The 17,889-nt window shown below is 31.6% G+C and overlaps 1 protein-coding gene across 1 annotated transcript; it reads right to left on the minus strand.

The window, feature by feature from the left end:
- Positions 1 to 229: 229 nt before the first annotated feature.
- LOC127123554 (MLO-like protein 10) lies at positions 230 to 4,341 on the minus strand. Its single transcript, XM_051053764.1, has 14 exons — positions 4,090 to 4,341; positions 2,851 to 2,908; positions 2,558 to 2,769; positions 2,355 to 2,471; positions 2,220 to 2,280; positions 1,988 to 2,076; positions 1,832 to 1,906; positions 1,662 to 1,750; positions 1,502 to 1,551; positions 1,334 to 1,374; positions 1,072 to 1,245; positions 956 to 991; positions 726 to 854; positions 230 to 619 (listed from the first exon to the last, which is right to left on the minus strand). The coding sequence occupies exons 1-14, from the start codon at positions 4,339 to 4,341 to the stop codon at positions 230 to 232; spliced, it is 1,773 nt and encodes a 590-aa protein (XP_050909721.1).
- Between the last annotated feature and the right edge of the window lie 13,548 nt (positions 4,342 to 17,889).

Here is a 17,889-nt window from a genome sequence, read left to right on the forward strand (position 1 = left end):
CCAGACACAATTGCATAAGCTATCTAAGGTATATCAGTCCCTACTATTCATTAGATATAAGGTAATATCAGTCCCTACTATTCATTAGATAGATATCAATTAATTTTCACTATTGAGTCAAATTATAAATAAGTTGTGTGAAATAGCATTATGATGTACTATAGAGTACTAAAGAATTGATGATGTAGCAAATAAAATTTGATAGATATTGTTGTTAAAAAAAACTACATTAAACAAAGTTGTTAATGGTATGCTTGAGAAAATTGAATTCATGTTCATTATTAGCTTCTCCTTCACTATGATGCACATCTTCAACTTCTTGGTCACCATCATGATCAACTTTTAGAATCAAGTTAGTTTCCATATCATGATCAGATAACTCATATTCATCTTGTTCCTCAAAGGTTGAAGATCTTGTTGAGTGACCAGTAGTTTTGAAACGATGAAGTGCTGGACTAGGGGATTGCAACGTTGATCCAATAGTGCTACCGTCCATGGTCACTATTTTAGACTTTCCTAACTTCACTACTCCATGCTTCTTTTTCACAGTCATGTGCCATTTCTTTAACGCTTTCGATGTTTGTTCATCAAATATTGATCTTTTCATCCTTGAACCCATCTACACGTATTTAACACGATTGTTGCGTGTTACACCAATTTCAATAATTAATATATATGATCTATATACTAGTCGGTATAAGTTGCCAGTACAAACATGCACCTACCTGAGTTACGAGAGCGTATAATGGAAGTGTAATGTAGCTGCAGAGGCATAACATCACAATTCCACAAACCACTTTCATAATGGTAAGCTTGTGATCCAAACACAAACAATTTTCCAGCCCAAAAGAATACTACAAATTATAAATAAATAATTATTTTATTAATTGATCAAAAGTATATAAAACAAAAATGAATTTAGTCAATATTTAGAATTAAGGTGTAATGAATTTACCCATGTCCACAAGATATATGTTATTTGAAATGAATTCTGCAAGTACAAGAGAATAAATTATATAAATTTAATAAAAAAAAATTAGATAATTGGCATTTTAAACAATTGAATAATACCTGGAACAAAGCAAAATGGATAAGATGAAGAAGAAACTGAGGTTGATTAAACCAAAAGTATCTGTCTGAACTTTGAACAAGAGGCATTCCTAGTACAACTACATGTCTGTCTGTGATTTCAAGAGCCATTCTTGCTAATATTACTTGAAGTTTTGTTCCAACAGCCAAAATTATCTGCAACAAATTAATTTAAATGTCTTAATATAGAATTGTTGATCTCAATCATGTTGGAAATTTTTATATAGAAAAATAGAATACTTACAATTATTGGAATTAAAAATGCCCATAGTGGAGTACGCCATCCTGAAAATTATATATAATTAATCAGCTATCATTTTTAATTATTTTCTTAAGTATGCTTTTATTAATTTTTATAAAAGAAAAAAGTGCTTTTGGTCCCTAGAACTCAATAGAAAGTATAGTTTCTCACCATCAATGTTTAGGAGCAGGAAAACTACAGCTGATGCCCAGAGGACAGGACTGTTAACAAGAAAAAGGTGGTTTAAAATAAGCACTTTTTTTCAAAGGAAAAACCATACATTATATTAATGATGCTTATTTGTAAATACATTATGACAAAATTTGGTTACCTTACTCCCACAACTACCTTGAAGTCATCTTCTAATGATCTTTTGATATATTTTTGGAAATTAAATTTACTTCCGGGAGCTAAGTGAACCTATACATAATAATATTAAGGATCACAATGGAACTCCGATTGTATATATTTAATTGAGATGTCGTTATTATAATTACTTACGTTAATAAATCCGTTGCGCAAAGTCCGATAATCAACCTTACGAACAGATCTATAAAATTGTCTAAAGAAGCATCCCTGAAATCAAATCTCATCCCTTAAATAAGTAAAAAAAAATTAAAGGAAAGAAAAGCCATTTTAGTATAAGATGAGTCCCACAATATAGAAGGAGATAGAAACCCTAGTCCAAAAGCTTGTATGAGCTCTCACAAATGATGTTTCATGAGTGAGTCTAAATCTTGTAGCATCTACACACATGAATAAATAGTAAATAACCAATATATGAGTTTTCATGCAAATATTTCAATTTAAAAGATAAAATTTATTAGTAAAAAATAGAGATAGTAATTTTTTATAATAGAAAATGATAATTATTCGAACTCATATATACCATTGGCGAACTCATATCCATTACTTGAAATCTCTTCCTCCCATGTCTTCCATCCTCGTATCTGTATAAACAAAAACTTGTAATCTAAATTTTTGTTTAGATTGATTTATTTGAACTTATTTTTGTGAAATCTACCTTTAGTCTTCCAAGAAGCATTGTGACAGCACTGTAAAGCACATGAAAGACTGCTAGGAAGAATATGAGAATGTGTAACTGGTGAAGTCCATTCACAGATAAAAGTGGTTCATGTCCCTATAATCAATGAACCATCAACATTTTGATGAGCAACAACTAGTATATTGATGTCAGATAAAAATGAGAAATTTTGTAAATTATACCTTGGTGCTGCATTTGTAGGAGGTAGTTTCAACAGATAAATATCTGTGTTTTCTGATATGTTTTTCTTTTATACTTGAAACTTTGTTATCACCTATATATTTATGTGGACATGGCAACATTTTGTTTGCAACTTGTTCAGAAATACATATTCTGACTATGTAACTTTGTCCAATTGTCAATAAAAGTGAAATGAATCCTAAAATCATTAACTCTGCAAAATAAATAAAAAAGAGAGAAAAAAAGTAAAGTTGTTTTGTATTTAGAAGTAATAATATTTTTGTAAAATACTTACCAGCCTTGACCTTCTCTAGAGCTTCAAGCAAAGCCTTCTTTTGTCTTTTTCCTAACCACTAATAGCAAATTCAACTTGTCAAGAGTATTTTTTAAGAAGATTTTTTTGAATTAGAAATTAATTAAAAGTTATATTAAAATTTAATAAAATAAATTTACACTTTCATCTAATGAACGACGTGCATTCCACCGCACCGCATGATACTGATGACTTAAAATAATTTGAATGATTTAGGATATTGGTGATTTCATATTATATGTAAAATTTCTTTACAATGATGGTGCATGTTCGTTAAACTCTATTTTTAAACAATTCACAAAAATTAAAAATTTAAATATTATTAAACTTTTTCTTTTAAAAATTATAATTTCTTTATTAAATACACAAATTTTATATACTCTATTTTGAAAGACTAAAATATCTTTATTGAATATCACTATTTTAATCTGTTGACGCTTTAGAAATATTTAAATATGCTTATAAAAAATAATACTTAACCTAACTCATAAAACAGAGCGATCTCAATTTTGTAGTCACAATTTATGCTCACAAATAGTTTTTTTTTAACTTAATATCATAAATATGCATTGAATTTTGAGTTTCAAAGACATCCAACATATATAAACTTTATATTGTTCTCCAATAAAATAAAGATAATTGGTCGTCAATCAATCAAATTATTTAAAAATATCTTTTCAATTTTAATACACTTCTTTTATTTTATTAGTGTAAAACTATTTTATATTAATTTTAAAGCATCTATAGTTTTGAATCAAAACTAAAATATTAAAAGCAACACTTGAGAAAAAAATTAAAAATGTTAATTTTGGATTTGTAAAAAATATTATAGTTTATAGAATTTGATGGTAGTGCAATGTAAAAAATTATTACATATACTTTCAATTAAAATACTTTAAAATATTAAATTATATAAATAATTTAAAATTTATAGACTGACTTTGAATTAAATTAATATATTACGTGATTGTGATTTACATCGTAAATCAATACACCATCATTTTTCCCAGTCCCTTTTCTCTAATTTATAATAAAGAGCCGATCAGTTTATTTTTTCATAATCAACCATATGTAAAAAAAAATTACAAATTGAAATTAAATGCTATGAAGTTAAAACTAACATGGAAGTTACCTTTAAGTTCATTAAGAAACTCATAAACATTGAATTACTAGTAATAAAACAAAATTTAATGTTTTGAAAATTGAAAATTAATTGCATACCGTTCCAAATTTATGAAGACTCTTCTCAAGAGCAATGGATATCAAGATGAAAACAGTGCAAACAGCAGCAACAACCCATGTTGGTGTCTCATCAAGTGTTCTTGAATCGTTGTTACTATCACTTCCACTTGCAGCCATAGAAAAACCTCCGTAGAACATCCACATACACGGAAACACCCTACATGGAATGAAAGAAAATATTTCTGTTTTCATTAATGGAAAAATTGAACCTCTAACTTTGTTTGTGGTCATTGTCATGGAAAAATAAAAGATGAGGTTTAAATAGGAATCATTAAACTAATTAATTTTGTTAACGAAACTTCATTTCACTATATAATAGTAACTGTCACCAATTTTTGCTTGAAGCTATCAGTTGAAAATCTACAACAACAAAAAAAAAAAAAAAAGTAAACTATAATTGATAACAAATAAACTATCAAATTAAATTTAAACAATTTAGTTAATATTTAAATTTATTTAATTACAATATAAACAAGAGAAATTTATGAAAATTTATATTTTACTAATATGTAAAAAACTAAATTTCCGGTACGACTATTTTCATATTTTATGAAAAATAAGTATTTTATTATCGGTTTTTTGGAAATTTTCAATGAAGAAATGTCGGCAATTTTTAAAATTCTGGTATTTATATGAAAAAAAACAAAAAACATACCGGTCATTTTCAAAAAATTTGATTAGCAACTAAACTTCCAAAATTTTCAAATTTCCAGGTATATCGAAAATTTTGCCTTTATTCATTATTTTTGATAATGCAAAATAATATTTTACTTGAGGTCCATAACCGGTAGAGTTTTCTACATATTCTTATACATATTTTACGCAGTTCTTCACCACTGATATTATACATTTTTTATGTAACAAGTTTAATTTAAAGGTTTTTCGTCTATATGATATTGATAGTTTACTCTTTATATGTTGTAAATGACGGATATTTCAGTCCCAATTTGAAGTATTATCGTGGAAATAGTATTGATAAATAACATGATATTATTGTTGTAATTGTTCGTTCTGATACTGCAAATGGGAAGCGAGGGAGGAAAGATAAATTGATTGTGGATTGTGAGATCAGAGGAAACTACAAAAGGAAGAATGCATCTGAAAGCAATAATTCATCATAATACATTTATAGTATGAAAGTTAAATTTCCTTTTAGGCTGAGATCTGTGTCAAGTGGTAGCGGTTGGAAGGTGATGGTTAGGTGTGGGTTACATAATCATAAACTATCTAAGGATTTAGATGACCATGACATATTGGGTAGTCTAAAAGATCATGAAAGCCATTTTATGAATGACATGACAAAGTACAATATGACTTCAAGGTACGTAGTTGCTGCTTTAAAAGACAAAGATCTAGAAAACCTCACCAGTGTTTCCCAGGTGTATAAAGCTAGAGTTACATACAATACGAGCAAGAGAGGTCCGCTGACGAAAATGACAAAATTATTGAGTCTTATTCATAGAGAGAAATACATGTGATGGACTACAAATAAGGACGACTCAAATGTTATTATAGTTGATATCTTTTAGGCACATGTTGATTCAGTGAAGTTGTTGAATATGTTTCATTTAGTGTTGATTTTTTATTTTACATACAAGACAAATAGCTAATGGCGTCTACTCATTAAAAAATCCAGATTTTGATTTAACATATTTTTGATTATGTGCATCGTGATCATACATGTATCGACTACCACTGCTTAAGATTGTTGGTATTACATTAACAAAATTGACGTTTTTGGTTGAATCTACCTATTCGGAACATGAAAGGGAGGAGAACTTCAAATGGGAATTGGAGAAACTCAAATAGTTGTTCTCTTCTAAGAATTTGCTACCGAAGATTGTGGTGACGAACCAGGAACTTGCGTTGATGAATGTCATGGAAGTTGTGTTCCTAAATTCAACTCATTTGTTGTGTTCATTCCATATTTCAAAAAAGCGTTAGTATGAAATGTAAAGAATATGTTAAATCAGAAAGCCAAGAACATGTCATGGATCTTTGAAACAACATCATTTATTCAAATAGAGAATTTGAGCTTGCCGAACACTTGAAGCACTTTGAGACTGTTTGTGCTGATATTTCTTTATTTGTTAAGTATGTGAGTGAAACATGATTGACACCATATAAAAGAAAGGTTTGTTGTTGATTGGACTAACATAGTCACTCATTTATGGAACACAATAACGAACAGGTACATAGACGTCATTTTAAAGTTATTACATTACTAAATATAATTTAACACATATTTCTATTTATGGTTTTTAGGGTGGAGTCTACTCATTGAAGACTAAAAAACATGTTAACTACAAGTCGGGGAGATTTATGCTGAAGTTGGGATACTGTGAACACCATATTGAAGTTGCAGCTAGGTTCAATCAGAGTCTCGTTCCAAAAAAATATTGTCAACATTGAGCATCGGTATAGCATTTCATTTTATGCCAACTTACAGAGTTTTATTTCAAGACAGTGTATACAACATATTAGAAAGGAACTAGAAAGGGTAAAAAAAATTGGTGCAAGCCAAGATGCATGTGGTTGTTTCATTAGAACAAGACAATGGTTATCATGTGCGTGTTAACTTGCTGGTTTCCAAGTACATGGCTATCTTGTTCCCTTAGAATCAATTCATGTATTTTGGCGGAAATTACATATTGAAGAGCATGAGGTCAGTCATGAAGAAACTGATACAAAATTGGATTTAGAAGCAAAGTGTAAAAAGTTGAGTACATATTTCAGTACTTTGGATATTGTAGGCTAGAGGGTGTTGAAGAAAAAGGTTAGGAAATTAACACATTCGTCCACAACTTCTATGTGTCTATCATCGGTGAAGTAAAAGCGAAATAGGAGAGTTAAAAAGAGAATAAAGTGTCAAGAGAGTGTGTTAAGGGCTCACAAGGGAGTCAAACTACAAAGAGATCATGCACAAAAGCAACTGGAAGTCAACCGTCAAGTATGTCGTGTAGAAGTCAACCGTCCACCGCATCTTCGGGAGATGTTTACTTGTCTCAGTTTCTTGATTTCTTACATTCATACATTGATGACATTGTTGATGTGTGTGATGGTGCAATTTTAGTTTTCAGACTATTGCAATTTTACTTGGATGAGGCAAAAAATCATGGTGTTTGATTCAGACGCAATTAGATACTCAAGTTCATCAACACCCTTAATTATTTTCCAATTTATTCTATGACACAATCTCTACAGTTAGAAATGTGTTACGAGTATAATACTTAGGTGTGTAGGATATTGATAAATAGATGACGATTCTTAATATGAGTTACCCCATTGCTTGTAGATACAATGTCTTATTTGTCTCCCTATCCAAGAGACTTAACAACACATTTTCCTTCTTGCTTTAGGTCCACCTATGTATACGAGCAGACATAAAATTATTGTTGTTGGTTTTGTCAACAACAATCATTGAGTTCAGGTAAAGTTGAAACCTGATTGTCCATTGCCTCCCGTCACTGACTTTTGGAGACAGAACTATACCGAAGATGCAAAAGTATGAGAATCAACATATGTTGGACGCATTAGGCACTAGAAAGACGAAGTTAGAAAGTCATCCTAATTTGTTTTGTATTCTTATATGTAACATAGTTTTTATTATATGTATATATTTTATCTGATAGTTTTTTTTATCGAGTTAGTTATTCGAGAAAAGTTAATGTAGGAAAAAAATAAAAAATTTACCTCACTATATATTGAAACTTCATATTTCCGGAATTTTGTGGTAAATACCAGAATTTTCACAATTTCCGGTAAGAGAGCACATGTCTGTATCTGAAATTTCAGAAGTTCCAATATATACATATTGGAAATTTCAAATTGTCAATACTTTTAGGGGTGTACATGAGATGGTTTGGGTTGAGTTTGGCCAAATCCAATATCCAATCCATATAGGACACTCCGGTTTGGATGAGGTAAAATAACCACCCAAAATACCAATGGATCGGTTTGGGCAAACTTATTAATTTTCGGGTTAGGTTGGGTTGGGCGGTGGGTTCCCCAAATAATTTTTTTATTTTATTAATATTAAATAACTAAATGATGAATCATTATATTTTTTCATAAAAATTATTCAATATTTTTTATCTTCCTATTTTTTAGTATCATAAAGTAATAATGATAAAATCAACTAATAAAAATTATCATAAAATACTAGTAAGAAATTAAAATTGCATGACATAAAGTTATATTAGCATCAAGATAATAAGTGAGAAATGTATCAATGATGGTGCATGTTCGTTAAACTCTATTTTTAAATAATTCACAAAAATTAAAAAATTTAAATATCATTAAACTTTTTCTTTTAAAAATTATAATTTCTTTATTAAATACACAAAATTTATATACTCAATTTTGAAAGACTAAAATATCTTTATTGAATATCACTATTTTAAGCGGTTGACGCTTTAGAAATACTTAAATATGCTTATAAAAAATAATACTTAACATAACTCATAAAATAGAGTGGTCTCAATTTTGAAAGTTCCAGATAGATTAGTCACAATTTATGCTCATAAATAGTTTTTTTAAACTTAATCTCATAAATATGCATTGAATTTTGAGTTTAAAAGACATCCAACATAGTATAAACTTTATAATGTAAAACTATTTTATATTAATTTTAAAGCATCTATAGTTTTGAATCAAAACTAAAATATTAAAAGCAACACTTGAAAAAAAATGTTAATTTTGGATTTGTAAAAGATATTATAGTTTATAGAATTTGATGCTAGTGCAATGTAAAAAATTATTATATATACCTTCAATTAAAATACTTTAAAATATTAAATTATATAAATAATTTAAAATTTATAGACCGACTTTGAATTAATATATACCTGATTGTGATTGACATTGTAAATTACAAATTGAAATTAAATGCTATGAAGTTAAAACTAACATGGAAGTTACCTTTAACTTCATTAAGAAACTCATAAACATTGAATTACTAGTAATAAAACAAAGTTTAATGTTTTGAAAATTGAAAATTAATTGCATACCGTTCCAAATTTATGAAGACTCTTCTCAAGAGCAATGGATATCAAGATGAAAACAGTGCAAACAGCAGCAACAACCCATGTTGGTGTCTCATCAAGTGTTCTTGAATCGTTGTTACTATCACTTCCACTTGCAGCCATAGAAAAACCTCCGTAGAACAGCCACATACAAGGAAACACCCTACATGGAATGAAAGAAAATATTACTGTTTTCATTAATGGAAAAATTGAACCTCTAACTTTGTTTGTGGTCATTGTCATGGAAAAATAAAAGATGAGATTTAAATAGGAATCGTTAAAATAATTAATTTTGTTAACAAAACTTCATTTCATTATAGAATAGTAACTGTCACCAATTTTTGCTTGAAGCTATCAGTTGAACTTATACAAGAAAAGAAAAAGTAAACTATAATTGATAACAAATAAACTATCAAATTGAATTTAAACAATATTTTTAATTAATATTTAAATTTATTTAATTAAAATATAAACAAGAGAAAAAAATGATATAGGTTACAAACTAATTGGTACCAAATAATTCAATTAAAGGGATGTATGCTACCCTCTTTTCTATTTAACATCTCCTATATTTTATATCGATGAAAGTGTCTATGCTATTATTTATCAATCAAAATTTATATATTTTTAAGAATTTTAACTTTTACTAATATGTAAAAAGCTAAATTTCCATTACGACTATTTTCGCATTTTATGAAAAACAAACATTTTTATCGGGTTTTTTTTGAAAATTTCCAATGAAGAAATACTGACAATTTTTAAATTTTTGGTATTTATATGAAAAAACTAAAAAACATACCAGCAATTTTCAAAATTTCCGGTTAGCAACTAAACTTCCAAAAAAATTTTTTTTTTCAGGTATATCAATTTTTTTACCTCTATTCATAATTTTTGGTAGTGCAAAATAATATTTTACTTGAGGGTCCAAAACCGACAAGGTCTTCTACAGATTCTTGTGCATATTTTACACAGTTCTTCACCACTGACATTATACGTTTTCTATGTAACAAGTTTAATTTAAAGGTTTTCCTTCTATATGATATTGATAGTTTACTCTTTATATATTGTAAATAACACACTACGCCAAAAACTGGAATAGACAGCGCCCCTTAGAGGGCGCTTTATTACAAAAGCGCACTCTAAAGTGAAGAGAAAAAATAAGGAGCATACTATTGGAATAGACAGCGCACTTTAGAGGGCGCTTTTGTAACAAAGCGCACTCTAAAGTGAAGCGAAAAAATAATGAGGAAATGGAGGGACACCAATAGAGGACACTTTATTGAAAGCGCCCTCTAAGGGTAACCTTAGAGGGCGCTTTTAAAAAAGCGCTCTCTATGTCCATGTACATTTCCAGTTTATAAGGCGCTTTTGGAAAGCCTTAGAGAGCGCTTTTAGAAGCGCCCTCTTAGGCCCCCTTTAGAGGGCGCTTTTGTAACAAAGCGCCCTCTAAAGTGAAGCCAAAAAAAAATAATGAGGAAATGGAGGGACAACAATAGAGGGCGCTTTAGTGAAAGCGCCCTCTAAGGTTACCCTTAGAGGGCGCTTTTAAAAAAGCGCTCTCTAAGTCCATGTACATTTCCAGTTTAGAAGGCGCTTTTGGAAAGCCTTAGAGAGCGCTTTCAGAAGCGCCCTCTTAGGCCCCCTTTAGAGGGCGCTTTTTTTACAAAAGCGCCCTCTAAGGTCCCCTTTAGTAAACATTAAAATTATAACATATACTGCATGTCTCTTTATTTTCCCTCTCTATAAGCTATTTCGTTTACATAACTGGGTTTTCTCTCTAATGCGATTACTCTCTACTGCGATTACTCTCGTCCTCCGTTCGTTCTCCCTCCCTCACCGTCATCGTCGTCGTCGCCTTTTTCTGCTGCTGCGTTCACGTTCACGTCCACCGTCACTGTTCACTTTCTTCTCCATCGTTACCGTCACCTTGAAGGTATTTCTCTTCTCCATCGTTACCGTTCACTTTCTTCATGTGTTTGATTAGGGCATTTTCTAAACTTAATTTTACATTTTGTGCATTATGTTGATTAATGTTGTTTAGGGCAAACTGAGTTTTTTATTTCTGATTGAAAACTGATATCATTTGAAGTGTGTTTGAGCTTGTGCTTGGAAGTTTGATGATTATGGATGCAAGTTTGTTCATGTTCCAAACACCATAAGTTTGCATTGGTCTTTTGCATGCAGTAGGTGTGTGTGAGTTTGTATTCAATAATGATAAAAAAAAAGAGTTTAGATTGTTGTAACATGAGAGAAATGGAAGGTATATGAATGTGTTCACGTATTGAATCATTGTCTTACTTGGGTCTTATTGAATCATTTCTATATTACAGATAAAATGGCTAACCAAGACGATACCCATGACGCGAATGGATCACGTAACAATGTTGAAAAAGAAATCAAACGAGGATTGACTGTTATGAAGTCAATCATTCGTGCAAGAGACAAGGGTGTAAAATTTGAAGTACATTGGAGTGCTGAAGACCAACTAATTGAGCCTAACGGTTCAATGTTGGCAAGTTACATTGGTTTCCTTGTTCGACAACATATTCCGATTACATGTGATAATTGGAGAAGTCCGGACTTGAAGGTTGGCAAAGAAAAAATATGGTCGGAGATACAGGTACTTACCATATATTGTTATATGTTTTTTTTGTTGACTATTTGTTGACCATATATTGTTATAATATTACTTTATAATAACACACTCCATGTGTATGTTTTTTAGAGATCCTTTCACATCGATGAAAGCCGGCAAAAATATTGTATTCAATTGGCCGGAAAAAGACTCCGAGGATTTCGATCCTTTTTGTCCAACAAATTTCTCAAGGATGAGGAAGGAAAATTTGTTGAAGCAGAACGGCCAATGAAGTATGCCGAGATTATTTCAGCCGATGAATGGAATAACTTTGTCGCCAAACGAAGAAACGAAAAATTCCATGTAATGTCTATTAATTATGGTATTATACAATTGTTAAGTTACTTGGTTCTAATATGCCTTAAACTTTTTTATCCAGGAAGTAAGCGACATAAATCGGAAAAGGGCATCAAAACCCGCGTATCCGTACAAAAAAGGGCGTACGGGATATGCACGGTTACAACAAAGAATTGTGAGTATATTCAAATGCTATGAGCTTATACATTGTCACAATATGTTATAATTGATGATCTTATAATCTAATTCAATGTGTAGCTAGCCGAGGAGAAAAGTGACGCAACATCTCTTCCGGAGCACGTATTATGGAAGGCTGCTCGGGTTGGGAAGGATGGGGCTGTCGTTGAAGCGGTCCAAACTGTTTATGACGAATGTGTAAGTATATGTAACATTATTTCTTTAATTATATCGAAAATTTTGTTAGACATATAATTCATTTTTAATCTCCTCTAATAATATTTCAGGAGACTTTATCCCAAACCTTACCTTCAACCGAGGTCCGGGATTGCAGGAGCGTACTTAGTCGAGTACTAAATGTTCCTGAGTATTCCGGTCGTGTGAGGGGTAAGGGTTTTGGTGTGACTCCGTCGTCATTTTATAAAAAACCAAAAACAAAAAATCCTACCAACAAAGAGGTGATGGAGACCTTGGCGGAGTTAAGGGCACAAGTACTCCAACTGCAAAACGAGAATGCAAGGTATAGAGAGGAAAGGTGCGCCTCCGAGGCAAAAGATACTAGTGACCGAGCTAGTATCAATTGTCAACCGAAATTTCCCGAGGTAATTATATATGTTATTATGAAATTAAAATAGCACTTTTTTACTTGACACATATACACGTTAACAATAACATTTATTATTGGTTTAGGGCATTTCACCTTGTCAGCTGTATCTATCGTCACCAACTTATCGCATGGTTGGCAAGGGAAAAGTGCACAACACTTCGGGTGAATTACTTCACCATAATCCCCTCCTGGGATATATGAAAGTTTCGGTTGACCTTGTATTAGATACCGACGCGCTTCTACCATTACCTGACGTTGTTTCAGAGACAACGTTGATGCGAGAAGCAGTCGGATCCTTTGTTGGATGGCCGTCAGATCTAATTTTCCCAGATGCCGAGGTATATATGTTCTAAATGATTATGAATCTTTAGTATTCACATTTCAATTCAGCTACAATTATGATATTTAATCAATCCTTATTACATGGTAATGTTAGACTCGTACAAGACCCACGCATAAAGCTGGTAAAGGGATTTCAAGACGCATCGAGTCGGTTGCATCTCTAAAAGAGGTACAAATATATATACCTATTGAATTATATACGCAACGATTCTGTTTCATCACAAAAAGTCATGATTTAATTTATATGAATTTTTAGGTTCCCGGTCGAAAGTTGAAAAAAGCTGGTAACGATATTCCTCCAACGACGTCCGGGACAAAATCTCAAATTATGATGCGTCTTGAGAAAATGGTGAATGAGTCCGATATTATGCACGGGGCCATTCGTAGTATAGATTTTGATGAAGGTGTTTTCGGAGCTGCTCATTTCGAAATAATTGCAAAAGAGGACATGCAACAACTTTTTGAACACGACGAATTGGGCATCGCTGTCATTCATACATACATATGGTACTCCGATCAATCTATAATTTACTTAGTTGAACAATTTATTTACACATTTCAATGAGTAGTCTAATGTTTATTATGTTTCTATTTAAGGTATATGTATGTAACATTGCTGCGGGGAACTGAATTGTGTAACCGTTTCAATTTTATTGCTGCTTCCCGTATCAACGCAACGTTAATAACGAAAAATCCAACATCCGTAAAGAATGATCTAGTCGATAGATTCATGGCGGTCGGCGATAATACTACACCCAGTTTGTATTTTTTACCGTTTAATTCTGGCAACGGGTTAGATTTTCTTTCTAATAATTTCATTCTAATCTATGTATATCTTTTACGTAGAAAATTTTCATTCATCTAAATTTTGTTTTATTTTACAGTGGTCACTGGGTGTTGGTTGCTATGGATCTTTCGAGACTAATAGTGTATTATCTCGATTCGTTATCGGGTGATTGGAGTAAATATCCGAGTATGAAGAAGACGGTTGACGCGTAAGTGAAATTCCCCTAAATATTCGTGTGTATTTGTATATTTAATTATGTCTGTCAGATTGATCTCAATATACGTTTTTATTTTGTTAGGGCAATAATAAAATTTAGATCGAAAAAGAATTATCGCAATAGGAAGGACATTACCTAGATCAGAGTTCAGGTATATATTAAGTATCTTATTTTTGCTTATAATAGTGTTTGTTTTTTTGCTTATAATAGTGTTTGTAAGAAATTAACTATATATATATTGTTTGTTTTTCTGTGTAGTGTCCTCAGCAAAATAATTCGGTCGATTGCGGATTTTTTGTATTGAAATTTATGAGAGATATCATTGCGTTGAATCGTATAGACATCCCAAAAATGGTATGGAATAATAACTTAGGATTTATTTTAATATTATCGGATATTTCATCCAATTTGTTACTAAATCATGAATATGTTTTATTCTCTTAATTGTAGTACTTTGAGGAATACAAATCTTACTCAAGAGCTCATTTGGATGAAATGAAGGATGAATTGTGTCAATTCATTGTTGATCAAAGAATCATATAGCTAGGTTGTATATTGTTGTACATATATGTATGGAATGTTGTTGTTGTATGTTGTTGTTGTATATATGTTGTATATTGTTGTTGTACTTTTACTAAATCATGAATATGTTGTTGTATATTGTTGATCAAAGAATCATATATTATGTTGTATATATGGAGGATTAATGTTGTATATAAATGGATTCATGTTGTATATATCAATGGATTAATGGTGTATAACATTGGATTAAAGGATGAAATCAATATGAATTTTACACTTTTGCAGCATGCGAACAGGTTACCAATTAAATATCCACTGTTTTTCAAACAATTTTTTTAAAATAACTAACACTTTAGAGGGCGCTTTCTGTAGGAAGCGCCCTCTAAACATTTTACATTGACAACTTTAGAGGGCGCTTTGTCCAGAAAGCGCCCTCTAAACACTTTACATTGACAACTTTAGAGGGCGCTTAACACTTTAGAGGGCGCTTTCTGTAGGAAGCGCCCTCTAAACATTTTACATTGACAACTTTAGAGGGCGCTTTGTCCAGAAAGCGCCCTCTAAACACTTTACATTGACAACTTTAGAGGGCGCTTTTTCCAGAAAGCGCCCTCTAAACACTTTACATTGACAACTTTAGAGGGCGCTTTTTCCAGAAAGCGCCCTCTAAGGTGTCCCTTTATGGACCACTCCAGAGGGCGCTTTTTTCTGAAAGCGCACTATAATGTGGCCCTTAAAGGGCCACTTTAGACAACGCTTTCTCCAGGAAAACAAAGCGCTGTCTTTACCTATGCCAGCGCCACTTTAGAGGGCGCTTAAAAGCGCTGTTATAGGCCAAAATAAGCGCCCTCTTTTCCCTTATTTGGCGTAGTGACATATGTTCCAGTCTCGATCTGAAGTATTAGCATGAAAATAGACTATTGGTAAATAACATGGTATTATTGTTGTGTCACTGTTCATTCTGATACTGCAAATGGGAAGCGATGGAGGAAAGATAAATTGATTATGGATTGTGAGATAGGAAGAAACTATAAAAGGAAGAATGCATCTGAAAGCAATAATTCCTCATAAGGCATTTATAGTATGAAAGTTAAATTTCTTTTTAGACTGAGATTTGTGCCAAGTGGTAGCGGTTGGAAGGTGATGGTTAGGTACAGGTTGCACAATCATAAAATATCTAAGGATTTAGATGACCATGATATATTGGATCGTCTAAAAGATCATGAAAGACAATTTGTGAATGACATGACAAAATACAATATGGCTCCAAGGTACATAGTTGTTGCTTTGAAAGACAAAGATCCAGAAAACCTCACAAGTGTTACGTAAGTGTATAAAGCTAGAGCTACGTATAATACGAGTAAGAGAGGTCCATAGGTAGAAATGCAAATATTGTTGAGTCTTATTCATATCAAGAAATACATGCGATGAACTACAAATAAGGACGACTCAAATGTTGTTGTTGATATCTTTTAAATACAAGACAAATAGCTACTGGCCTCCACTCATTAAAAAATGCAGATTTTGATTTAGCAAATTTTTGACTATGTGCATCGTGATCATACAGGTACCAACTACCATTGTTTGAGATTGTTGGTGTTATGTTAACAAAACTGACGTTTTTGGTTGAATTTGCCTATTTGAAACATGAAAGGGAGAAGAAATTTAAATGGGAATTGGAGAAGCTCAAAGAGTTGTTCTCTTCTGAGAATTTGCTACTGAAGGTTGTGGTGACGGACCAGGACCTTGCGTTAATAAATGCCATGGAAGTTGTGTTCCCAAATTCAACTCATTTGTTTTGTTCGTTCCATATTTCAAAAAAGCGTTAGTATGAAATGTAAAGAGTATGTTAAATTAGAAAGACAAGAACATGCCAATGATCTTTGGAACAATATCATGTATTCAAATAGAAAAATTTAGTTTGTAGAATACTTGAAGCACTTTTAGACTGTTTGTGTTGATATTCCTTTATTTGTTAAGTATGCGAGTGAAACATGGTTGACACCTTATAAAGAAAGGTTTCTTGCTGATTGGACTAACATATCCAGTCATTTATGGAACACAACAATGAACAGGTACACATATGTCATTTTGAAGTTATTACATTACTAAATATAATTTAACATATATGTCTATTTATGGTTTACAGGATGGAGTCTGCTCATTGAAGACGAAAAAACATGTTGCCTACAAGTCGAGCAGATTTACGTCGAAGTTGGGATGTTGTGAACACCATGTTGAAGTTACAGCTAGGTTCAATCAGAGTCTCGTTTCAAAAAAATATTGTCAATATTGAGCATCGGTATAACACTTCATTTTATGCAAACTTGCACGATTTTGTTTCAAGATAGTGTATGCATCATATTAGAAAGGAACTAGAAAGGGTAAAAAAAATTGGTGCAAGTCAAGATGCACGTGGTTGCTTCATTAGAACAAGACAATGATTACCGTATGTGTGTCAACTTGTCGGTTTCCAAATACAAGGTAATCATGTTTCCTTAGAATCAATTCATGTATTTTACAGAAATTACATATTAAGGAGCATATGGTCAGTCATGAAGAAACTGGTACACAGTTGGATTTAGAAGCAGAATGTGAAGAGTTGAATACATATTTCATTATTTTAGATATTGTAAGTCAAAGGGTGTTGAAGAAAAAGGTTCAGGAATTAACACATTTATCAACAACTTCTATGTGTCTATCATCGGTGAAGTACAAGCGAAAGAGGACAGTTAAGAAGAGTAGAAAGTGTCAAGAGAGTGTGTTGAGAGCTCGCAAGGGAATCAAATTACAAAGAGATCGTGCACAAAACCAACTAGAAGTCAACCATCAAGTATGTCGGTACTGGGAAGACGAAGTTAGGAAGTCATCATAGTTTTTTTTTTGTATTCTTATATGTAACACATTTTTTATTATATGTATGTGGGTAGTTTTTTATCGAGTTAGTTATTCGAGAATATTTAATATAGGAAAAAATGAAAAATTTACCTCACTGTATACCGAAAATTTTATATTTTCGAAATTTTGTGGTAAATACCGGAAGTTTCACAATTTTTCGGTAAGAGAGCACATGTCTTTATCGAAAATTTCAAAAGTTTCAATATGTATATATTGGAAATTCCAAATTGCCGATACTTTTAGGGGTGTACATGGGCCGATTTGGATTGGGTT

The sequence above is a fragment of the Lathyrus oleraceus genome, chromosome 2 (genome assembly GCF_024323335.1).
Source record: "Lathyrus oleraceus cultivar Zhongwan6 chromosome 2, CAAS_Psat_ZW6_1.0, whole genome shotgun sequence".
Taxonomy (NCBI): Eukaryota; Viridiplantae; Streptophyta; class Magnoliopsida; order Fabales; family Fabaceae; genus Lathyrus; species Lathyrus oleraceus.